This window comes from Ailuropoda melanoleuca, chromosome 13 (genome assembly GCF_002007445.2).
Source record: "Ailuropoda melanoleuca isolate Jingjing chromosome 13, ASM200744v2, whole genome shotgun sequence".
In the NCBI taxonomy this organism is placed as follows: domain Eukaryota; kingdom Metazoa; phylum Chordata; class Mammalia; order Carnivora; family Ursidae; genus Ailuropoda; species Ailuropoda melanoleuca.
Genome location: NC_048230.1, coordinates 2,299,868 through 2,324,297, shown reverse-complemented (window position 1 = coordinate 2,324,297; position 24,430 = coordinate 2,299,868). Strand labels below are relative to the sequence as shown.

At 53.1% G+C, this 24,430-nt stretch overlaps 1 protein-coding gene across 6 annotated transcripts in view; it reads left to right on the top strand.

Moving 5' to 3' along the window:
- Positions 1-23,531, top strand: part of RPH3AL (rabphilin 3A like (without C2 domains)) — a 161,339-nt gene extending 137,808 nt beyond the window's left edge. For all 6 annotated transcript variants that reach the window (XM_019798370.2, XM_034640607.1, XM_034640608.1 and 3 more), the window contains 3 exons: positions 18,318-18,431; positions 20,568-20,714; positions 22,339-23,531. In XM_019798370.2, coding sequence (XP_019653929.1) covers positions 18,318-18,431; positions 20,568-20,714; positions 22,339-22,373 — 296 coding nt within the window. In that variant the 3' untranslated portion in view covers positions 22,374-23,531. The remainder of the gene's footprint in view (positions 1-18,317; positions 18,432-20,567; positions 20,715-22,338) is intronic.
- The last annotated feature ends 899 nt before the right edge of the window (positions 23,532-24,430 follow it).

The window sequence follows — 24,430 nt, the reverse complement described above, 5'->3', positions numbered from 1 at the left end:
ATGGTGGGCCTGGACCTGGAACGAGGGGAGGTCAACCCCACGTTAGCCCTTTCGTGGCTTCCTGGTGGCATACAGGCCTGGAGGTCATGCCTGCGGCAGCCCCAAAGTAACAGTCTGCCTTGCCTGTCTGGAAGCCTCCCAAGCTGCCAGGGGCTGCTGCCTCAGTCCCGGTTCCTTCGCAAGCTGCTCTCCAGGCTGTCAGACTCCTGGTGGCAGACAGCCCCCAGCAGGCAGCCTTGGGTGTCTGGCGTTAGGGGCCTCATGGGGCCTTTCCAGACCACTGACAACTGGGGAACCAATTAGCATTTTTCTAGCTCCAAGAGTGGCTTCCCCTCCCCAGTTCTACCATCAGGCAGGCCCAGGTGCCCAGGAGTTGGTTGGGGTCAAAACTTTAGTTTGTGGTCCAATTGAGAGCCGGTGTGATAAGCCCAGCTCTTGGAGCACCCCATTCAACAAAAACTGAGCTCAGGGCCAGGCAGAAATAGAGTGACCAGCACTGGGGGGTGGAGCCCTCACCACGCTGGAAGCTACATATGGCAGGGCCATGTCTGTACTGAATAGGCCAGTTCCTTACCACCTAGCATGGGAGAGGCATGGGATAGATGCTTCTTAGGTAAATGAATGGATGGATGAATGAATGAACCACCCATCTCCCCCCCCGCCCAAGATATTTGAAAAACTGTGGAAGGATTTTCCTTAGGGCCTGCAGGCTCCCCTGGGTCAGGGTTCTGGTGGACAGTCCCAAGAGAGACTTGAAGACTATTAAAACCACCCCCACTCTCATGAAGCAGCTCTCCTCCCAGGCCTCTGCCTCTGGGAACCCCAGGACCATCATCCCTCTCCCGCCCACGGTCCCTGCTTCCCAGCATGAAAGCTGCTCCTGGGGGTGCCTGGGTGGCTCCGTCCATTAAGCTTCTGCTCAGGTCATGGTCTCAGGGTCCTAGGATTAACCCGGGAGCCCACTTCTTCCTCTCCCTCTGCCCCACCCCCCTCGTGTGTGCTCTCTCGCTCCTCTCTCTCTCTCAAATAAATAAAATCTTTAAAAAAAAAACAAACAAAAAAACAAAAAACAACAAAGCTGCTCCTGGCACCAAACACTCTCTCTTCTCTTCCCCTGCCCCAGTTCCTCTATCTCTCTCTCTCTCTCCCTCTCCCTTCCCCTCCCCCAAATAAATAAATAAATAAATGTTAAAAATTACCTGTTCAGTGCTCGCTTCAGCAGCACATATGCTAAAAATTACCTCTTTGAATCCATTCCTCATTTTTTAGTAAGTGGTTTATTTTCTTATATTGATTTGTAGGTGCTGCTTGAATGTTAGGGATGGTAGATGGCTTGCAAATGCTTTCCTCCTTGACTTTACATTTTGTTTGACCCTAGTCCTTATTCATAGTATTTTGCCATTCAAAACCTGTTTCTTTTCATTTTTGTGAAGTCAAGTATGTCTTTCGTTAGTTTTGTGGTTTGTAGGTTTCCTGTCTTGCTTTGAAATGTCTTCCTCTCCAAGGTTAAAACAAATATATGCTAAATAAAAAATTTCATAAGAGAATAAAAGGAAATTACATAAATATGATAAAATTACCAAAGAAGAAAAATTATCTAACACCAAATATTATATTCACTGATAAAGAACTGAAGCCATGCTCTACTGAAATGCACGTCAAGAATACCACCATCCATGGGGCGCCTGGGTGGCACAGCGGTTAAGTGTCTGCCTTCGGCTCAGGGCGTGATCCCGGCGTTATGGGATCGAGCCCCACATCAGGCTCCTCTGCTATGAGCCTGCTTCTTCCTCTCCCACTCCCCCTTGCTTGTGTTCCCTCTCTCGCTGGCTGTCTCTCTCTCTGTCAAATAAATAAAATAAAATCTTTAAAAAAAAAAAAAGAATACCACCATCAGGGCGCCTGGATGGCTCTGTTGGTTAAGTGTCTGCCTTTGGCTCGGATCATGATCCCAGAGTCCCAGGATCAAGCCCCGTATCAGACTCCCTGCTCAGCGGGGAGACTGCTTCTACCTGTGCCCTTCACCCCACTCATGCTCTCTCTCTCTGTCTCTCTTGAGCTCTCTCTCTCTTTAAATCTTTAAAAAAAAAAAAAGTATACCCCCATCCCTTGACAGTGTTTTGTAGTATTTAACTAATGTAATAAGGCAAGAAAATAATCTGTGGCTCTTGGAAAAGAAGAAATACTAAGAAAACCCAAGAGAGCTTACTAAGACAACCCATTGGGATTAATAAGACAATTTGGGAACTGACAGGATGCAAAGTAAATCAATAGCTTACACACCAAAAAAATTGATAGTTTTACTCTGTGCTAATTAGAAGGAACAATGGGAAAATTCACTCATAATTACAGCAAAAATTATAAAATGCCTAGAAGTGAAGTTGAAAAGCAATTACAGGTCCAATTTGAAGAAAATTATAGAACCTTATCACAGGACAAAAAGCAAGAGACAAACAGAGGGCAGACAAAGACCTGGATCCCTCCAAGTTAGTAAGTGTAGTAATTCCTGTCTGATTTCCCAGTGGAGTTTTTAGGAAGGAATGGATTCACACATTTCTGTTGTCCACTGGATAGACACACTGTAGTGTAATCACACAGTGGGATATTATTCAGCCTTCAAAAGGAAGGACCAACTGACACAGACCACACCGCGGATAAACCGTGCACACCCCATGTCAAGTGAAAGATGCCGGAGACGAAGGTCATACTGCAGTTACACGAGACCCTCAGAACAGGCAAATCCGTGGGCCACCTGGGTGGCTTAGATAGTTCAGCGTCTGCCTTCAGCTTGGGTCATGATCCCAGGGTCCTGGGATCGAGTCCCACATCGGGACCATGCTCAGCGGGAAGCCTGCTTCTCCTTCTCCCTTTGCTGCTCCCCCTACTTGTGCTCTCTCTCTCTCGCTCTCTCTGTCTCATAAATAAATAAATAAATAAATAAATAAATAAATAAATAAATAAATAAAATCTTTAAAAAAAAAAAAAGGATCAGGCAAATCCATGCAGACAGAACATAGATTCATGATTGCCAGGGCCAGGGAGCGGGGGGCAGGGGGAGGGATTGCTTATGGGTACAGAGGACATGTGATGAAGATATTCTGCAACTGGATAGTGGTGATGGTTGCACGACTTCATGAATATACTAAAAACCCTGGAATCGTACGCTTTCAAAGGGTGAATTTGATGGTATATAAGTTATATTTCATTTTAACAAAATGTTTTGGGTAATGGCGAGATACTAGAAGGAGCTGCCTGACCAAATGTTAAGACTTACTATGAAGGTACTGTAATCAATAGAAATAGTGTAGCACTGGCACCAGAATAAATAGAATATTTATTTATAGGATAAATAAATAGGTTAGTAGAACAGAATATAGAAATAATAGGCCTAAGGATGTATGGAAGCTGAACGGAGGTAGTTTTTCAGTTCAGTGGGAAAATAACAGGTTTATGTAACAACCAGACTTAGCATAATTAGATTTCCACCCCATTCCGTGTGTATTTAGAAACACACTGCAGGTAGATTAAAGATCTAAATGTTAGGGGCGCCTGGGTGGCTCAGTCCATTGAGCGTCTGACTCTTGATTTCAGCTCAGGTCATGATCTCAGGGTCGTCCAACCCTTGCTGGGCATGGAGTCTGCTTAAGATTCTTTCTTTCCCTCTGCCCCTCCCCACCCCTCCCTCTCTTAAAAAAAATAATCTAAATGTTAAAAATAACGCAAAGAATGTATTAGAGGACGATCCAAAATATTTTTTTCTGCTGTGTTATCTCAAAGAGAGCTCTGACACCCCGGCACGTGCAGGACAGGTTGGCTGACTACCTGAGTTTGCTACTCTCTCCCTCTTTGGACAATGGGTGTTGATGTGGGACAAGGATTTGCCTGCGGACCCTTTGATGAGCCCTCTGCAAGCTTGTTTATAGCAGTCATTTGTTCTTTCCCCAGGATGGAGTAGGGGACAATGTGACCTCAGTGGCCCTGGGTCTGACCCGCATGCCTCTGGGAGAGGTCCACCCTCCCACCTGATCAATCTAAATGGGGTGTGTGCTCCACGCTACTTTTCAATGGCAGATCATTGCTCCAGGTTTTTGGCAGCAATGACTGAAGCCAGCTTTTGCACACTCCTGGGTCTCTTTGCTGCCCTGTGAAATAAAAGTTGTAAAATGTGGAACCAGTACTATGGGTTCTTGGTCTTAATCCCTTTAGAGCTCAGCCCACCTCTTCAGCAGACTTCTTTCCTTTGAGCTGGATTCCCACCCTTGGGCTATGTACAAAGATATTTGCTGGCAGTAGGGATGGCGGGTACCATATTAATCTGGCATATTTGGGTAATAAGAGATTACTTTTTTTGTCATATGCTAGAAAGTTCAGGGAAGGCATCTGCTGCTGTGGTTCAGCAGCTCAGTGATGTCAGGACAGATATCTTTATAATTCTTGCTTCTTTCCCTGACGGTCACAAGATGGTTGCTGCAGTTCCAGCCATCACTATAAAGAATAGAAGAAAGTTAAAAGGGGAGGCTGAAAAATCAAGCCTTTAACTTCTGCAGCCTTGCATTAGGATAGAAGCAGGCAGTGGGGAGGGGGGCTCGTACTGGACACAGATGAGCCAAATTCCCTATAAGAGCTAGAGAGAGAGCTGAATTTATCTGAGTGAAGTCATTACAACTGGAAATTATTCTCAGATAGGATTTTCTGCTTCTCTCTCCCCAGTGGCAAGGATCCTTAACATGATGTGGCTTCTTCTTTTCTTCAGCCCCCAGTACTCTGACTGGAGGCAACATTGCCCTGGATCTGCTCGATATTTGGTCTGCCCCAACTTGCCCAGCTGTGGCTGGTGAGCTCCTGAAACTGGGGGCCTGAAGCCCTCAGTCTAGAGTCCATAAGCTATTCAAAGGGCTTTCTAGGATGTATCTACTTTTCTCCGATGGGAGCCAGAGAGCTGGGATCCCTAGGAGACTGACCCCAGCTTGGTAAGGCTTTGCTGTGTTGGCCTCTCCCTGGGAGCCTGGGGCTGAACAGGTGGGAGGGGACTCTTGTATAAAGCCTTCATCACTGCCCTGGGGCTTGGCTGGATTAGGGAACCCTTTTCATTGTGCCTTCCACCCCAGACCCCATAAAGCCCTACCCACACGGTACAAATACCCATTTCCTCCCCCACTCCGTCTCCTCAGAGGTGGCAGAGAAGCCGAGGTCGGCCAAAAGGCCCTTGGCTGAGGCACCCAGGCCTCTAGAGCTCCCGTAGCCGTCAGGCAAGTTCACTTTCCCATCTCCACTGAGCTGGCGTCACCGTCCCTCTGCAGGGCCCTTCCGCCCCCCGCCCTCTGGCAGCCCCGTGAGCAGAGCAGGGGCTTCCTGGAAAGACTGGAACAGATAGACACACTTGTTGACTTCAAGGTCTGTTCCGGAAAAGTACTTCAGGGTTTTGGATTTGTTCCAATTGGATCGTTTTGAGAAAAATAGAGGGGTTTCATTATCACTTCCTTGGTTCACTAAATTTTTAACAATTTTTTTAAAAACCCTCAACTGTGGTTCTGTTTGCAGTCCAGGGAAAGCGTCAGGATTGCTTGAGTTGAGCAGTCTGGTTCAGGTCAGGCTACAAATGTTTACCCTCGGCCAGCCTTCCTGAATGACCCCCAGCTGGCCCATCTACCCCCGATGCCACCGTGTCCAGCATGCTGGGTGCCACACTGGCAGCAGCCACAGCGCTGTGGCTCACGGTCACTATTTCATCAGATGGGCACCCCATGGGGCAGTGTCAGGATGGACAGTGATGGGGAGGCTGTCCTACAGGCTGCAGCCAAGAGGCTTCTGAACCCAGCCCATTCCTCTGTCCTCTGAGTTCAACACAGAGTAAACCGCTGCCCAAATCACCACGCACACTGGCTGTCCCTGTTCAGATCCGGCAGGAGGATTTTTTTTTTTTTTTAAAGATTTTATTTATTTAGTTGACAGAGATAGAGACAGCCAGCGAGAGAGGGCACACAAGCAGGAGGAGTGGGAGAGGAAGAAGCAGGCTCATAGTGGAGGAGCCTGACGTAGGGCTCGATCCCACAAAGCCGGGATCACGCCCTGAGCCGAAGGCAGACGCTCAACCGCTGTGCCACCCAGGCGCCCCTGGCAGGAGGATTTTGGGTTGCCAGGAACAGAGACCCCCAAGGCCAGCTCAAGTACAGGCGTTGCTACCAGGCTGCTGGGGAAGGTTCTCCAGAAGTGGGGAAGGAGACAAGGCTTGCAGGACCTGTGGGGTGGAGGAATGTGGCAGCGACTGCTTCTACTTCACAGGGAACTCTCGGATCAGTTCCATCCCCTTCCTCTGGCCGCTCTCAGGACACCACATCCGCACTCTTCCCTGAGTGACTGGCCCAACTCATTCCTACTCAGGCTGTCCTTTTGGCACCTGGCCTGTCTCCCATCAGATACAATAGATGGCATGGCTAGTTAGGGCTGCTTTCCCTCAAAGCAGGGCTGGGACAGCACAGGGGGAAATTTGTATCTCTTGCTCAGCAGCCACAGAATTGGATGTTTTATATCTGACATGGTAGTGAGTTCCCTGTCACCGGGAGCATTCAAGCAGAGGCTGGCTATTATAGTGAGGATACTATGCTTTAGAAACTGAGGGAAATTCAATATAGACTTGTTACCGTGTGTCCAGAGTTTGCCCCCATATTGTGATCAGGGCTGGGGAGATGGGGATACCTGCTATGACCCAAGATGGAGAAATCCACATGGCCCACAAAAGCTTGGAACCACAGACCTCTGTCTCGTTAGTGCAGAGCTGCAGCCGACGGAGCTAATCAGCAGTTCGGTGGCAGCCGTTTTTCCATCAAACCCATATGCTGTTTCCTGACTTCTTAACGCAGCATGCTATTTATATCAGTAGATCCATTCATTCTTAATGAGCCACGGTTGTGGATTGTAAAATGTTTTATTTTCATACAGGATTGCTCACTGCCCAGAGCCAGCTGTTGCTATGCCACCTTCCTTCTTTCTCTGTTCTTAAGAAATTAGCATTTTGGAAGCTCCTCAGAGCGTTTAGCTGCCCTCTCCCACTCCCTGCTCACCCCTCAATGTGTCCCCAGCCAGACTATGAACTTGCCATTTCTGTCACGTTGGCCCGGACATGGCACATGAACTCCCTGCAGCCTTCGGAGCAGCTGGGAGGGTGTGTTATGTGCAGGGGGCCAGGCTGGCTGACGGTTGGAGAGGGAGGCAGAGGACAGCAGAGCAGGAGGGCTTCCATGTCGGGATGTGGGATGCCATCTGTCCTCCGAGGGTTGGACATTTGCCGGTGTTAGAGGCTGCAACTCGATCTGGCTCACTGCTTTAAGTTCACCGACGACGTTTTTAAATGTGGAGAATTCTTAGTAAAAAGATATGGAATTCTGGCTGCTTTTTTGAACATCAGAAAGTCTGCAGATACTGTCTCCTCCCTGGACAAACTGGACAGGCTGAGTAGCAGTGTCCCTCTTCATACTGGGCATGCAGCCTTGGGCTTGCCGCAGTTCCCACCCCTCCCTGTTGTCTCTTGCCACTCTGATCGTCACCCTTACAGGGTTATTAAGAAGAAAACGAAATAGTTCTTGTTTGCACATCCCTATAAAAAGAGAGAATAGGAATTAGACCAACAGGAACATCTGTTGCAACAAAAGTGGGCACACTTCTCTGCAGAAATACTCATATCCGGAAATACCATGATAAATATATCAAAATAAATATCATGTCCAGCCCACCTCACCCACTGACCCTGCCAGCCGACCAGCGGAAGCGGAGCCTGACCGTGTCACGTCTGTGCCTCCCCACTCCCGAGCCTGACCCCAGGCCAGGGAACCTAGTTTTTGGAAGTCCTTCCTCTCTGGGCTCTGGTTGCCCCAGGAGTAGGGTGGAGATGAGGGGGCCGGGACAGAGCCTGTTCTCTTCCAGCTTTCGTATCTTACAGTTCCAAAGCCAAGGGAAGGAAACTTTCTGGAGAAATTTCTGGCAAGTGGTGAAGCAGTCACAGATCATGCGCCGAGGCTGCCCTGCAGCAGAGACCAGCCCCATCTCAGCGCGGGCCTGCCCTCGGGGTGCGCGCACGCACGCACGCACGTGCACGGGAGCCGGGAAGGTTTAGCGAGGAGGGCGGCAGAGGCTGTCTTCCAAGTGCCTGAGAGGGCGCTGCGGACCCCTCCTTGTACCCCGGAAACCCCTGATGCAGGGGTGCGTGGTGTAGGTCCGCTGTTTGGGGCCAGGCGCTGAATAAGAAAGCCGTAGACAGTACTGTCAGGGGCTCCCACCGGCCATTTGGGGAACTGAATGCCTTCCTTCTCCGCAGGCAGAAGGCCGTGGGGCTGGCGCCCCGTTGCCAGAGCCCATGGGGGTCACACCGGGCCAACACCCGCCGCCAGTCAGTTGGCGGTCTTCCTGTGCGGCCGCCGTTCCTGCGCGCTGAGGGCCTGGGGAGCGTTTGCCTGTAGGTCTGCGCAGGTGAAAGAGGCAGGCAGGCCTCAGGCCTCGGTGCCGAGTGGCCGGGTAAAATCAGCAGCGGTGGTCGCTGCCGGGGATTGCATGGTTGCTCACTGCAGGCTGTGCCGGGCGCGCCGCCTTCCTTGTGTCATGACAACTGGGGCAGGGTGTGCTGCTGTGGTCCCATGTTGTAGTAGGGCACGGAGAGGTCAAATAACTTGCATCATAATCTCAGGGTGGACAGAAAGATCCCCTCCACGTTCAAGAAACACTGCCCTTTCCCTAAATTTCAGGGAAGTAGAGGCCTGGCCACCTCTTATGCGGCTGTGTTTTGAAAGAGAAACGCATGCATGCTGATTTGTCCTGACCTTCGGAGCCCTTGGTAAAGCCAAACGCCAGCCGGATGCCAGTGTATGGGAATGGGGGGGCGGGGGGCATCCCCAGGACAGAAGCCCGAAGCTTCAGTGAGCTGTGTTGTCCCCACTGCTGTGCCCCACCCTTGCCCCAGCAGCTCCCCCTGCCTGTCTTGGGCATCCTCCTTGACTTGGGGATTGATTTCCCAAGAGCAGAAGGCCTTCATTGGCCACACCACAGAGGTCAGGGGCATGGCTGTCCATTCTCATTTGTCCAAGCCCAGTGACAGCCTCAGTTGATTGGATGATTCTAGCTGCAAGGCAAGATCTTGGGCCTCCTTGTCCCCACTCCCACCCCATCTGAGCCAACACTGGGAAGCAGGGCTCAGTCCCCCGAGCCAGCCTCTGGCTTCAGTAAGTTAATGTGTGCAGAACTCCCACCGCGTGCTGGGCCAGGGCTGGGCTCCACCCTGTGCCATGAAGCACACCCTCTCCAGCTGCTCACCTGTCTCACCATGGAAACCTACAACTCAATTCTGCCCACTCTAGATTTCTCAGCCTCTAGGGGCCTGGGTGAAGTGAATAAACCTGGGCCAGTCTGCCCTGTCCAATGCCAGTAAAGCCCAAGGAAATAGCAGTGCCAGCTCCGCTCAGATCCCCAGCTCTCTCCTGGGGCCTCCTGTCCATCAAGGTGAAGGCTGGCCTGGCACATAGGCTGAGCTGATTCCCTACTGCTGGCCCGGGAGCCGCCGCAAGGATAGGAGCCTACGTCTACCCAGATCTCCATACAGGACGGGGGGGGGGGGCAGGCCTTTCCTGCCTCACTTGTCTCTGGGTCCACCTGGCAGCCCATCCCCCACACCCAGGCTCTGAGCACAGACCCCATGGCCCTGAGCCTCTGCTCAGGTGGGGGAACTGGAGGGACTAACCCAGAAGCCAGGAAGGCTGGACCCTGAGGGAATGGGACAGAGAGGCCTGGGGCAGGAGAGAGATGCAGACCCAAAGACAGACAGGCAGAGATGCCGAGAGATAAGACTGGAGAGAGAGAACCTGACCAAAAACAGAAGGAGGAACAAAGAGAAAACCCCAGGAAGACCCAGAACACAAAGACACATAAGACATACAAGATAGGAAAGAAAGATGAGAGAAGCAAAGGCAGAGAGAGATTTTTTAAAAACATCAGCAAAAAAGAGGCACAGAGAGACAAAAGACAAAGGCCCAGAGACCCACAGAGACAGAAGGAGAGAGAGAGAGCTGTGGTTAAGGACAGAACCAAGACACATTTCTCATCCCAGCAAAGGCAGGAGATATTCACTCACTTTGTTTCATCTCTGCTATAAATCAGCAGCAATAACCTGCCAGAGAAAAATAGTGCAGAGCACACCCAAGCCAGACCTTATCCCCTAAGTGCCTGAGCCTGGAGCCTTTCTCTTGAGCCGGTGGGGCTGTCCGGGCCCCAGAGAAGCCCACCCTGAACTTTGCCTTTCCTGTTCTCTGTCAGGGATACAAGGCACACGCTGGCCCCGGCATTTCTATCCCAGTGTTTTTGTCTAAGTTATGCCCATTTTTAAATTCCGCCTCTTCCAAGAAGCCCTCCCTGACTTCCCTTCACTCTGAATACTCTCTCCCTCCTCCTGAGAGTATCGTTTCTTTCTGGAGGAAGTTGTTCTTATCTTCTGGCCATCTACCTCCCGTTCTATCTGGAGCTCCTCCAGCAAGGGCAGGACTACAGGATTTCAGTGCTGGCGACCACATCACTATTGATTTGAGGATTTGTCTTCATTACCCAGCGCCTCCTGGCTGTCTGTGAGCCCAAAGGAGGGAGTTAATTAAAATCAATGGTGAAGGAGTAAACAAGCACAGGAAACGCTCCACTCCCCAACTCTCAGCTCCCAGCCTGGTCTGTGCTGTCCCTGTTGATGTCCCTGGTGGCAGCCCAGAAGGGAGACCAAGGAAGAAAGCCTCCCTGGGTGCCACACACCCACCCCGCCCTCTGAGGTGGTCCTGTGATATGTCCACCTCACTGATGAGGAAGCGAGGCTCAGGGTGTCAGGCAGCTGGCCCGCAAAGGGCACCCAGATCTCCTGACTCGGGGTCCGAGGGAGGGAGGCATGCTTTGCCCCTCTCTGGCTTCCCAGGATCCATCCCTGCGAGGACAGTTTCCTCTGGCCTTGAGGTCACCCATCTCCTCGTCCAGGCCCTAGTTTCCCAAACAAAGGCAGAACCTGTTCCCTGGCCTGGCCTTGGGTTTGAAAGAGCAGGCTCTGTGTGATCCGGGCATCAGCCCCGCCCAGGGCCAACTCACCCCTGTCTGAGACAGCTAGCCTCTGACCGCCCCTCCCCCCATCTGTCTGTCCCTGGCTCAGGCTGAGGCCACCAGCAGCCTGGCTCGTCCCACTTGAGTGTCCTTCACGGGGGAGGAGGAGGCTGTGAGGAGGCGCTTGCTGGGTCCACCCTTTCTGGAGACAGAGCTGGCTCGCCACCATCTTGCTGACCACTATCCAGTCCTGCTGTCTCTGTTCACTGCTGTGTCCTCTCCTGGGGAGGTTTTTCCAGAAAGCAGTCAGGTATTTACTGAGTGCCTGCTTGACCCAAAGCTCAGTGCTGGGGGCTGAGGAAAGTAGCCAGATGCAGATTGAGATGGGGCCCTGACTTCACGTGGTTCCTGGTACAGCTGGGGAAATCAAGGCAGGCACTGATAGCAAAAGAAACTCAATGCTGGGCGGTGGCTGAGGGTCAGAAGAGCTGCCCCAGCAGTCGTGGGGAGAGCAAGGAAGGGCCTGTCTCCCATCTCTCCTTCCCCTGGAGCTGGAGACACTCTTCAGTTGAGGCACAATTTAGGTGGGTTCTTGGAGGATGAACTGGAATTGAATTTTTAAAAATATTTATAAGCCTGCATAGCTTTTTGAACTTACAGTGCCTTTTGTCCTACTCGATCTTATTTTCTTGGGGTTGCTCTTGTCTGTTTCACAGATGAGAAGATTGAGGCTCAAGGAGATGAAAGTCTTTGCCCAGGAGTGTCCAAGGCAGGGCCAGGACTCAAGCCTGGATGTGGGGAGGGAGCCAGAAGCCTTTCACGTCGCAGCACCTGCCTCTGGGGGGAAAGGCCCAGAGAAAAACCCAGAAAGGGCATGTTAGGGAGACAGGGAAGGAGCTGGCCCACCTGGAGGGGAGGACTCCCGAGGAAGCAGAGTGCGTAGGGTGGGGCCAGACTGCAGGGTGCCCCGCCTGCTAGGAGGGCAGGAAAGAGCAGAGGTCTCACTAGGAGCTAGGCCTGGGCTCAGATCCCAGTTCAGCCTGCAAATGGCCCCTGAGGCCATCTCGTGCCTCCAGCACAACCTAGGAACCCACGCCCCCCAGAGAAGGCGAGCCCACCCCTGTGAGGTCAGCTCGGGCACCAAATGCCGTGACTCCAGACACCAGCCCTGCACCACGCCGCCGTGTGGGCCATGAGTTCAGAAAGAGACCCTCAAGCAAAAAGCTCCTCCCCTGTGCCAGGCACCGCCTGTGTTTCTGTGCAAATGCTCACAACAACCCGGAAAAGGACCCAACAGAGCCAGTGCCGGCCACGGAGCTGCCGGGAACCCCTTCACCACCCCGTACCTCCCCCCTGCAACCAGCAAACAGAGCCCCAGACTTGGGAGGCATCTCAGTGGGATTTCAGGCTGCAGGCCTCGCCCTCCTTGCAAGTGAGACAGCCCTCGCCTGTCCCACTGGGGACAGTTCTGCCACTGCCCTCTACAGCCTGGTAGGCAGGGTAAGGCTAATTGGGGATGTCTATGCATTCCCCAGGGCCTTATCATCTTCCCTTTACATTAAAAAAAGTTATTTTGTTTTTAGTATGCAAAATTTTCCACCATCTGCTTTGCCTTGGCAGAATGTTTGCTGAAAATATCTCTCTTCCTCTCTAATTCCCGTCATTTCTGGGGGCTCTGGAAGCCTCCAAGTGGAGCAGCAGCAGCTCACAAGTGCCTCCCAGGCTCACGGGCTGTCCTTGTGCCAGCAGGCGGATGTGGTAGCCCAGAAGTCACAGCCAGAGAGGGACCCTGAACTCTCTCCACTGATGAAACAGAGCTGTCCAGGTTGGTCTCTTTGTGTGTGATAAAGCCCTGAGAGATGCCCAGGGTCGCAAAGAGAGGTGGTGGCAGAGAAGAGCCAGGAACTAGGTCCCCCCAGATCCCAGTGCAGTGCTTTGAGGTCAAGTGGCCAGCATCCTGCCTGTCACCTGGACCATCCCAGGCAAGGTATCTTCACAGGACAGCAGCGGCTACATGTGTCCTTTGAGGCAGTCAGGAAAGACTTTCCAAAAGGGAAGACTTCCCCCACCTTCATGTACCAAAACTCTGAGTTTCCATGGTGACAGTCAAATTGCAAATCCATCTAAGAGTAAGCCAGGAAAAAAAAAAAAAGCTGGCCTATCCCCAGAGATGTGGGCATGGCTGGCGCTGGGGCTAGCCGCTGCTGAGGATGAGAGGTGAGCAGAGTGGGGCAGCCCTTCTGGGGCACGACGGGAAAATTTCAGAGATGCCAGCTCCCCAAGGAAGGGGTCCCAGGTCTCAGGCCACTGGGGTGGGGGACGTCTTCCCTCCTCCCTGCCTTCTGGCAGAGCCCAGGTGAGTCCATTTGGTGACTCCTCCTTCTTGGGAAGATGAGTGGGACAGTCTTCTCCCTAGTGTTTTCCCATCTTCAATCTGAAAAATGAGGCGTGGGCTGAATACAAGCACTCATCGCCAAGCCATCCTAGACTGTCTTGGGGGAATTAGAAGGGAAAAATCAGCCTTTAGACACACAGAGTGTTTTGTTGAGGATGGAAGAGCAAGGGCCAAAAGATTTATGAGCCTAAAAGCTTCTTTAATAGACCTGGAAGATTTACGATCACAGCTGCTGTGCAGCGAGAAAGGTGGCAATCGACAATCGAATGGCAAATTAGCCAAGATTTGGGTTTTATGGTGACAGTCGGAGGGGGAGGAAGAAGCAAAACTTCTTCCCTTGCTGCTGAAGGAATGTTTGGATAAATGGTGTTTGCACTGGGTTCTGTCCAGGGACATTCTCAGCAGTGTCTTCTTGGTGTGTTTCTTTCCCACTGACAGTAAATGCCAAGGCCAGGTGTGGACACTGTTGGCTCCTTTCGGTTTCTTTCAAGTAGAGTTTATTACAGTGGGTTAGAGTGGGATTGGGTTTGCACTACAGAGAACTCTAAGCTGAGGCCTGGCCCCAGCTTAGAGTCCCAGACACAATGAGCAGAGCCGCTCCAACAAGGGAGGCGCGGCCGAAGGGGATGAGTCTTGGCTAGTTCTCTGCCCTGTGACACCTTTGTGAGCTGAGTTGTCATCTGGAGCTGTTCCCCCTTCCCATGGCTGTGGGCATTTGGCGTCTGTAAAAGGAGACAAAGAACAAGTCAACCACCTAACTTGCCTAACTTGGGGAGGGCTTATTTTTTTCTAGAACTTGCACAACGTAGGCACATGGGGACTAGGCAGCATGGTGCCCGAACGCGGCCTCCAAGGTTGGGATGCTTGGGACAAGACTCGCCCCTCACAACAAAAGCTAATCTCCCAGTGCAACACTGCACAGTCTTCTTAAAATTTCGGCTCACTCTGGGACCCGCGTGCCCCAGCACCACACGTGGATGACAGATGACGGGCCAGGGAGGAGGGTGAAGGAGCAGGATAAATGAGCTTGCTACCGTAACCTGAGTCCCCAGGGCATGCTCTCCCATCGTTTCTTTTGGAGCTCATGGTATTTTTTGCACCCTTGGTCACCTGCACAGTAGCGCCAAGGACCCAGGCGTTGTTTCAACACTGAGCTGCCTGTTCCCCACCCCCACTCCTCCTGCCCCAGCCCCAGGCCCGCTCCCCTCTGGCCCCAGAATTATGAAGATCCTGCATATTGAAAGAACACGAACGAACGTAGGGGAGATGGAGCAGTCCAAGTCAGGAAGAAGGACTACATTCTGCGTCAACGTTCTCAGCCCGAGGCACAGGGACCAGGGAAACCCTGATTGGAGGTCAGTCCCAGCTCTCCTCAGGGACTCCCTCTGCTTAACAGGCTGCCGGACCCCCGCTGCGAGGGGTGCACCCCCCCTCCCTGATTTCTTCGCAGCTGCCCCAAGGGAGACCCGGGGAGCTGCTCACTGCCTCCTGCCCACCTCCCACTCCTTTCCTGGGGGGACCCCCAGGGTTGGTGCTTAGTCACCGAGTGAGTCAAAACTACATAAATGCTTATAAAACCAGCACCTGTGAGGTCCAGTCGGTGGAGTCATGCTCAAAGAAACCCCGTCTGGGATCTGCAAAGCAATTGCAAAATAAATCAGGCCTTTGCACTTCTCAAATACTATGAAGGGGCACACGGACCAGAGCCCCTCGGAATCCCCAGCCCCTATGGATTCTACATCACAAAAGCCCACAAAGCCAAAGCAGAACTCCTTCTCCTGAAGGCCAGGAGGGAAAGAGAGCGGAAAAGGCAAGATCCTTGAGCAGCTAAAGGAAGGAAAAGCTGGGAACAATCACATTAACATCACTCTTGCCCCACCCATGTGGGTCAGGCTGTGCAGGAGAAGAGCGCCAGCCTCATTCGTGGTGCCCTTTGGCCCCTGCTCCCCAGGAATGCAGGATTCTGCTGGGAGAAGCACGTGTGTGCGCACACACACACACACACACACACACACACACACACCTGAAAGCAGAGAGTGGCTGTAGCAGAATGCATGGGGCATTCAGCCAGCCAGGCGCGGGTGATAGGGAAGGCTCCCTGGAGGAGGTGGCGTCCCAAAGGAGCCAGGAGAGGGGTGCCTGGCTGGCTCAGTCAGTATAGCGTGTGACTCTTGACCTCGGGGTTGTGAGTTCGAGTCCCACACTGGGAGTAGAGATTACTAAAAAAACAAATCAATAAACAAAAAGGAGCCAGGAAGAGAGCCATGGGCAGGGCATTCTGGGCAGTAGGAAGTGAGTTGCTGTAGGAGGTAGTGACCAGCAATTTGGTAAGAACACAGACGTGGGGAGAAGCCTGGGTGAGATTGTGCAGGATGGGGGGCGCCTGGCTGGCTCGGTTGGTTAAGTGTCTGCCTTCGGCTCAGGTCCTGGGATCAAGCCCCACATTGGGCTCCCTCTTCTTCTCCCTCTGCTTCTCCCCAGCTCGTGCTCTCTCTCTCTCTTGCTCACTCTCTCTCAAAGAAATATTTTTTTACAAAGGGTAGGCTAGGATTTGCATGGTAGCTGGAGCACTCTCTTCTGTGCAGAAAGAGTGGCCCACGGCTGGGGCCCAGGTGGGAAGCTATTGAAGGCGTCCAGACTGGAGACACTGAGGTCTTGAGCTAAGCAGGGGCTGCGACTGTGGTTGGAGAACATTTAGGAGGATGTGGCAGAATGTGGGGCTGGGGGAGAGAGAAGAGCCAGGCAGTCACCAGGGCTTCTTCCCGAAGTGCCTACTGTGTACCAGACACTCTGCTGTGGAAGCCTGGGGTGGAGAATCTCCTAGAGCTGGAATGGTTGGCCGGCTGCATCCCTCTGGTTGCCAAGTTCTGTGACCTTGTGACCTGTGACCCTTTGCTGAAAGGTGACACTGGCTGAAGGCACAAAGGCTGTCCAGAAGGCCCTGGATCCGGGTAGAAGGCCCTAGATCCAGGTAGAAGTTCCATGGCCTAGGTCCTGCCCCTGCTGCTCCCGTACCACAGTGGATTTCCCTGCCTGACCAGGCTCTCCTTCCTGCAGGGTGCTGATGCTGGCTCGGGATTGTCCTCTGCACCCTGCCGCACAGGGGGCCTGGCCCATCCCGTGAGACCTCTTAGCTACCCTTGGCATAGACTGATTTGATTTCCGATCTCGTCTCCTACCACACGGGTCCCTGGGGCACGGGCCTGATGGGCAGTAGTGCTGTCTGGGCACCTGGCACCGTGCCGGGCAGAGTGCCCGACCTCTCCAGACCCGGCATTTTGCACTCCCCTGCAAGGCACACTCACACCCCATCCACCGAGTCAGTCCCCTGTGAGAGCTGCTTACCTGTGATCCCAGACCTTCCTGTGCTGTTGTACTCGGTATTAGAATGACATCACTTAATTAAATGTTACGTAAACTGATGAAAAGAGCCAGGAAAGACAGAGTTGTTTCATTAAAACCTGGACTTCCAAAAGACTTGAGAGAAACTACTTGCTTAAGAAAGCTGTTGATTCAGGTGTGGGCAGGACAACTGTAAAAAGCAAGAGAAAGACATGGAAAAGCAGAGAAAGATCCTGCCTTCATTCCGCTTTGCTCTCGTCTTTTTTTTTTTTTTTAAGATTTTTTAAATTTATTTGACAGAGAGAGACAGCCAGAGAGAGAGGGAACACAAGCAGGGGGAGTGGGAGAGGAAGAAGCAGGCTTCCAGCATAGGAGCCTGATGCAGGGCTAGATCCCAGAATGCCGGGATCACGCCCTGAGCCGAAGGCAGACACTTAACGACTGAGCCACCCAGGTGCCCCTGCTCCCGTCTTTAAGCTGTGCTCCAGTCTGGAGACACTGCACCTGAGGGTCCCAGATGCCGCTATACGGACGTAGCTCTGGCATGAAAGACCCTGTGGGCCCGATCTCAAAGCAGCACCCTAGCCCTCCATGAAAACATGGGTGAATGGATGTACATTTCTATGCTTGAAATTAAAACAGAATGTTTAATCTATGAATATATCCTATATTATGACTCCCACTATTGATTAACCAGCCAAATATGGTCCCATTTAGTCCAGAAAAGAAGATCTCTACCATAGCGGGTGTTCACCGGGAGAGCTGCCTCTCCCCCGCTCTCCTGGGACTCCAACCCCATCAGCCCGGCTCCCTTGGGCGTTCACAAGGCCCCACTGCGCATTACTGAATGAACTGGGACGAGCGCCCAGGACTGCCAGCTCCCAGTTCATTTCTTCCAGTAAAACCAGAGTGATTGCAGGCACGGGGTGCAGAGACAGTCTGCTGGGGTGATAACCCCAGCCCTCCCACTTACCACCTTGGCCAAGTGCTTTGGGTTCCTCACCTGTAAAATGAGTGCAGCCCTGTCTTCCAGGGTTGTTCTGAACCTTCAGCGAGCTAGCATGTGTCAAGGGCCTGGAGTGCTTTCTAAGGGTTTGCGAGGATGGGAAATTTTGTTACAAGCATAGATGTTGTGCCTCGTTACAAGGTAAACAGCATTGCCTCGCGCCCTAAGCATTGCCAGGTGCAAGCCTCAGAGCAGTTGTGCGTGTGCCCAAGGGGATAATCGGCTCCTGCCTCAGCAAGAGGCTTCTGAGTCTGCCACTGGGACAGGGTCACACTTGGTGTGGGGTAAGCCTGGGTCCCAGCCTCCTCACACCAGCACTCTCCTCTTCGGCTGGCAGAAAGGAGTGCCCTGCCATCCCCCTCCCCAGGCCACTGTTTCTGTGTCCCAAACACAAGAACTGGCTGTGGTTCCAGGCCACTTTGTCCCGGCGGAGGGGAGGCCTGCCCCAGGCCTTCTGTCCGCCATGCCTGCCGGTAGTGACCGGTAGGGATAACCTTCTATGCTGGTGTCTGTTCTCTGCAGTGGTCTCCAGTGACAGTGACAGTGACTCCGATCTCAGCTCCTCTAGCCTGGAGGACAGACTGCTTCTGACGGGCATCAGGGAGCCCAAAGGTGCCAAGCCCTGCGGGGAAGCAGGTAAGCAGAGCAAGGACGCTGCTTGTTCCTGAGCCCCCAGTGCAGACGGCGTGGCTGCTTCCTCGGGTCGTGGCTGCCCAGTTGGGGTCTACAGAGCTGTTCTCGACCGGGGAGGACAAGGGGGCCTGGGGCTCCAATGACCAGGAGCTAAGCGTTAGCACCACTGCAGAGCAGGACAGAAGGGAGGCCCAGATGGCTGTGCAGGGGTAGAAAAAGGAAGGCAGGTCTGGTGCACCAGCCGGCACACCTGGAGTGCCTCCCCAGGCTCCCTGGGAGCATTACCTGGATGAGATGTATGACGAGAGCTGTGAACATCAGGTATGAAGCTCCGGGGCTAGCTCAACTCTGCCGTGAGACCACGGTGGGCCCTGGGCCTCTGTCTCCCTCTGTTTAGCACACATGGGATGGAGCAGGTGGTCCCCAAAGTGTCTTCTGAGTTTGACCTCTCTGAGCTCTCCTCTGTGACCTTGTCATATGAAAGAGAGTTAACGGGGCCTTGAGGCTGGTGCAGAGAAGGCCTGGGGGCACACTTTTCTTGCTTTAAACACACCAAGGGCCCTCCTGGGAAAAGGACCAAGTCACTCAGAGTTTGGAACTGGGGTTCTCCAGAGGTTAGAACTGGGGTATTTGAAAGACATTTCAGGGAGGCTGATTTTAGCGCATAACAGAGAGCTTTAGAGTAACTGTCCCAGACTGGAAGGACATGCCTCAGGGTGCTGCCCAGGGACCAAGGCGGTGTATCTGCCGGAGCTGATACAGAAGAATTCCCGGTGGGGATAGCAGTTCAGGCTAGATCAGAGACGGCAAATGCCTGGCACACGCACTTCCGCTCCCACTCCTGTGCCCGTGGCAGACATGACTAATTGATCGCAGTATGCTCCCACTGAGCCTGACATGGCCTCAGAATCCTCCTCAGCAGCTTTCCAAGTGGTGTCGGTGTCAGTAGGTGGAGACCACACCAGAGATGATGCTGGTTTCTGCATTGAGGATCTCCCAGGCCTCTCAGGCTAGAGATTCTCTCTTAGAAAAGTGTAAAGGAAGCTTCCCAGCCAGCCTTGGTTTCCGGGGCAGCATTACACCCCTCCCCACACCCCGCCTCTCACATAGCTCTTGAACCCTCCCTCACACCAGCTCTCACCTGTGACCACGGGGGTCTGGGAGATAGGAAGAGGGGGAGTGCAGTATTACAGGCCCCGCCTCTGCACTCTCTGCTCAGCAAGGTAACAGCCGTGCCTGAGGGAAGATTCCTTGGTTAATAAAGGCACCAACTAATAACCCCATTGGGGGGCGCCTGGGTGGCTCAGTCAGTTGGGCGTCTACCTTCAGGTCAGGTCATGATCTCAGGGTCCTGGAATCGAGCCCTGCATTGGGCTCCCTGCTCAGCAGGGAGTCTGCTTCTCCCTCTCCCTTTGTCCCTCCCCCCACACACACTTGTGCTCTCTCTCTCTTGCTTATGCTCGCTCTCTCTCTCTCAAAAAATTAATAAAATCTTCAAAAATAATAATAATAATTGGGAGGCCCCTGGCTGGCTCAGTCCATAGAACATAGAACTCTTGATCTCAGGGTCAAGTTCAAGCCCCACAATAGTACAGAGACTACTTAAATAAACAAACAAACAAACAAACTTAAAAACAATCCCATTGGGTTAATGACTCTACACGCCCTTCCCCCTCATCCCATGAAGGCAGAAAAAACTCCTGCTCATCGCCTGTTTTCATGTTGGCGACTTGTTCCTTTCTGAACCCTCCTGAGGGCCTATTTATATATCCGGGACCAGTCAGCATTGGTCAGAGGGTAGGATCTCACCAGAACATGGCAACCATGTGGCGGCAGCAGATAAGGGGCTCTGAGCAGACAATCCCACAGATACCTACCACAGTTCCAAATGAGAAGATTTTATTTTTTTGTCTAGCTATTTATTTATTTTTAAGTAGACCACGGTCAGCATGGAGCCCACCATGGGGCTTGAACTCACGACTGTGAAAACAAGACCTGAGCTGAGATCAAGAGTCAGACGCTCAACTGACTGAGCCGCCCAGACGCCCCGGAAATGAGATGTTAGATGAGCTCCTTATCAGCTGAGATCATTCCTGTCTCAGTTCAAGGTCCAAAGAGCCCATGCACGATCTCTTGCAGGTGGGAGCGTGGAGTCCCCCAAGATGGGCCCCACCCACCGGCCCAGCCACCTCTCGGGGAGCCAGAGCAGCCTGGCCAGTGAGACCGGGACGGGCTCTGCAGACCCGCAGCTGGGCACCCCACCCTGGCCAGACCCAAAGAGCCCTGGTGAGTACCAAGCAGCTCCTTCCAACCCACCCGCCCCTCCCTCTTCTGCGTCCCGACTGTCCTCCTCCCTCACCCGATCCACCCAAACTGGAGAGTGCTAGGTGAAGTTCGCAGTTCTTTATTGAGCGCTGTGCCGGGCACTGGGGGATCCGACGTAAGCCAGACCCCACCCCTACCTGCAGTGAACAGAGAGAGGGACCCCAGATAATCATGGGAACCACCCCATCCATTCTTAGCAATCATAACAATGGTTCTTACCAACCCATGCTCTGTGAAACGTGTCAGCTCTCAAAGCACTTCCCCATCTCCACGGTAGCCTTAGTAACTCCTGTTTCAAGAGCACCTACTGTGCACCAGGCCACCCAGTCCTCACCCAGACCTAAGTCAGCGGAGAATTCAGGACCCCTGGAGCCGGCGGCATGGAACCTCGCCTGCCCTCGCACCTCTCAGGGCCCCTTGCATTCTGTTGGAGTGGTAAACGGGAAGCTTCCTAACCCCCCGCCCCGCCCTGGGTGGGTGCGGAAACCAAGGGCAAGAACCCAAGCTCCACCCTGCTGTGCCCACTGTCCCTACCTGGCCAACTTGGGAGCATGATGCAGTGGGGGTGGGCAGGGTGAGGGTGCTCAGTTCTGCCCCAAGTCTCCTTCCAGAAAGAAGCCCCGGCTGGACTTGGCCCCTCTGGGCCAGAAGCCCCAAGGGCACACGGCGCACGCGCAATCAGCACAGCCGCTGACCTCCCCAGCGGCGGGCGGGAGCCTGTGTGTGCTGGCATCCCCCACCGTCCTCCCTCCTCCCCTTTCTCCTGCCTCGATGGTGCCAAGAAGCTACAGGGCAGGGCATTTAAGAGCAGCCACAGGTGGGCAGGTCTCTGCGAGAGGGAGGCCCCGTGGCCGTGGCTATGGAGCGGACCCTCTCCTCTCCTTCTGGCCTCCTGAAATCCCCCACAGAGGACAGCTTGGAATCAACCACGTTTTAATCCCAGCCCTGCCAGACCATCAGAGTCAACCATATGAAACTGCCTTTTTATCGGCCAAAAATAGTTAAATGTTGGCATCAATATGACTCAACCTAATATTTGATCTCTCTGCACCCCGTTCCGTTATTGCTGAAGTGGGGATCACATTGTATTCCTTGTGGGGCTGGAGGGAGGGGGAAGTGCAACATTCTTGTGGAGTGCCCACCCTAAGTAGGTCTTCAGCAAATACCCAGTAACAGGAGAGGCCGTGTGGCCCAGGGCATAGAAGGGGCCCCAGGGCTTATAAATCGGGCTGAGGGAAGTTTTATATTCCCATGCCGTTTGCTCTTCCTGGCGTCTGAGATGGCCCGGGTTCCTTACCCCAGTTTCTGCAGACACACTGAAGCACAGGGAGGAGATGCTTTGGTAGCAGTGGTGCGGCGGAACGGGCAGAGCTCCGCCAGAGCGCAGCTGCCCCCCTGCCTGGGGCCCCAGCCCCTCCTCCCCGGCAGACCCCTGTTTAGTGGCAGAAAGGGAAGCTGCTTCAGGTGTGGTCTGTTCCAGCAAGGAGCCTGCCTTCCCTGCTGTCACCAAAGGTCAGGCTATCACTGGGGAGGGACTCTGCCTCTGTTCACCCCATAGTGACCTTTCTTTCCCTCTGCCCTAAAGGCAAAAGGCACACCTGGGCAGTTCCCCGCTGCTGACACCGCCTCCGAAGGCCCGTCTGCCCACCCTGGCAGAGACACATTTGGTGCATGGAGCAGACTTTCCAGTGGAAAAGCTCGAGAGAGAAAGCAAGCTGGGAGGGTCTGGTGAGCAGCCTGGAGCCCTCAGCTGGCCAGCCCTGTTGACCTCTGACTCAACAAACCAGTGTTTGGGGGGCTGAGTCTCCTTCCCCCCACTCAGTGCCTTTCTGCCCCCTTCTCTCCTGGGAGCCCTCCCCCCCACTCCTACCGCAGCCATCCCACTCAGCCGTGACCTTTATTTATTGTCCTTCCCCTGAACCCTCCCCCAGTCTACCTCCAAGTTCACTTTAAGTTTGCTCTCCTTGGGTTGGGCTGGAAAGGCCTGCGGACCCACCCTGTGGGGCCCTCCCATATGCACTGCAGTGTCAGAGGGCACTGGGCTGGGCTTTCTCCATATTTGTATTAACGGAATAAGAACCCAACCCTGAACATTGCCCTTCGAAGCTGAGCTTGGCCCCTAGAGGTGAGCGGTGGGTCCTAGAGCGCATGGGATGAGAGGCTCGCCCACCCTTCCCTTTGCCGAGGGCTCTGGAGCTGGGAGCAGCATCCTGCCTTTGCTCGAGACCAGCTCAGGAGCTGCTGTTGAAACCTGGCCCTTGCTTGGGTTTCTTGGCACCGCCCTGATGGCCTCCCCAGGTTCTGCTCAGCCTCTCCCCAGCCTGTGGATCCGGGAAAGGCTCTGGTGGGTACTGTGAACTCACTCACTGAAGAGCAGCCTTCCGCTGCGTCCCCAGCTGGGGTGCAAGGCTCCCCTAAGCCTGTAATTCACTTCTCTTCAGTAGGTTCAGTTTGGCATGAAAATTAATTAATTCAGAGTATGAGCAAATGCTTCTGGAAAACCCTTCCCTGAAGACAGAGATTGAGCGAGAGAGAGAGAGTGTGTGTGTGTGTCTGTGTGTGTGTGTGTGTGTTGGTATTGGTGTCTGCATCGGTCCGTCCTGCCACTCTCCCACTGCCCCTCACACCTGGTCCTTGAAGGGCCTGCTCTCTGGGCTCTCAGGCCCCCACCATTAGCTTTTTTGCCCTTGCCAGTGGCAGATGATGAAAAGACTGACTGTTTCCCTGTGACAAGTTATGCTTCAGAATTGTAACAATAAAGATTAGAATTTGCATTGAGCCAGTGTGTTGATCCAAAGACCACAGTCACTTGTGTTTCTGAGATGCATCGATAGAGAAATGGATGGGAAAGAATGTAGTATGTTGATTGCCGGAGCATTCCCTAAGCCACAGTGAAAGGAATGAGCTCAATCTCTGTGTGGCAGGGCTCACAAACCTCGTGTTGAATGGAAAAACAAGGGCATTCATGCTTAGGAAAATTTAAGAATACGTATAAATAATCAGAATGAGTTGTATGAACTTCTATGCACAAATGTGAAAATGCTTGTAAAATGACAGGGACTTGTGGTTCAATATGGTGGCCTGAACACATTTGTATTTCCTCTGCCCCCAAAACTGCACCAGGATGACCTAAAGGAATGAAATGGCATAAATTACAAAGTCATAAAGGAGAGGAAGGGGATGGTGGCAGAGAGGAGAGGCCTGAAAACCTTGGAAGACGGATGAGTATACCTTGTTCAGTGCCAGCTTCCCCAGCTCCCCAAAATGTCTACAAGGGAGAAAGCCAGCCATGAACAAGCCCCTTTGCTTTGCAGAATCTGCCAGCTGCTCAGAACTCAGAGAGACCAGGTGTCCCTAAGGTGGAAGTCATGATGGGTATGAAAATAGTATTGGTGGGAAGAAGTTAGATCTTCACGTCCCTTCTCGCAGCCCACACCTCCTTGCCTTACCCTACCTGAACCCAGGTAGACCCTAATAGACCCAGGTTTACTGCTGGCCAAGGGTGGACTAGAAGGATTTGGTACTGGGGACCCCAAGCCCAGCCAAAGGCTGGAGTGAGCCTGCAGTTAATGGAGAGACCCTCTGTCCCCTTCCCCCACTAACAGCTGGCTTATTCTCCATCCACTCTCCCCCAAGGCAAGATGTTCTTCAGCCTGTCAGTGGGGAACTGACTGAAG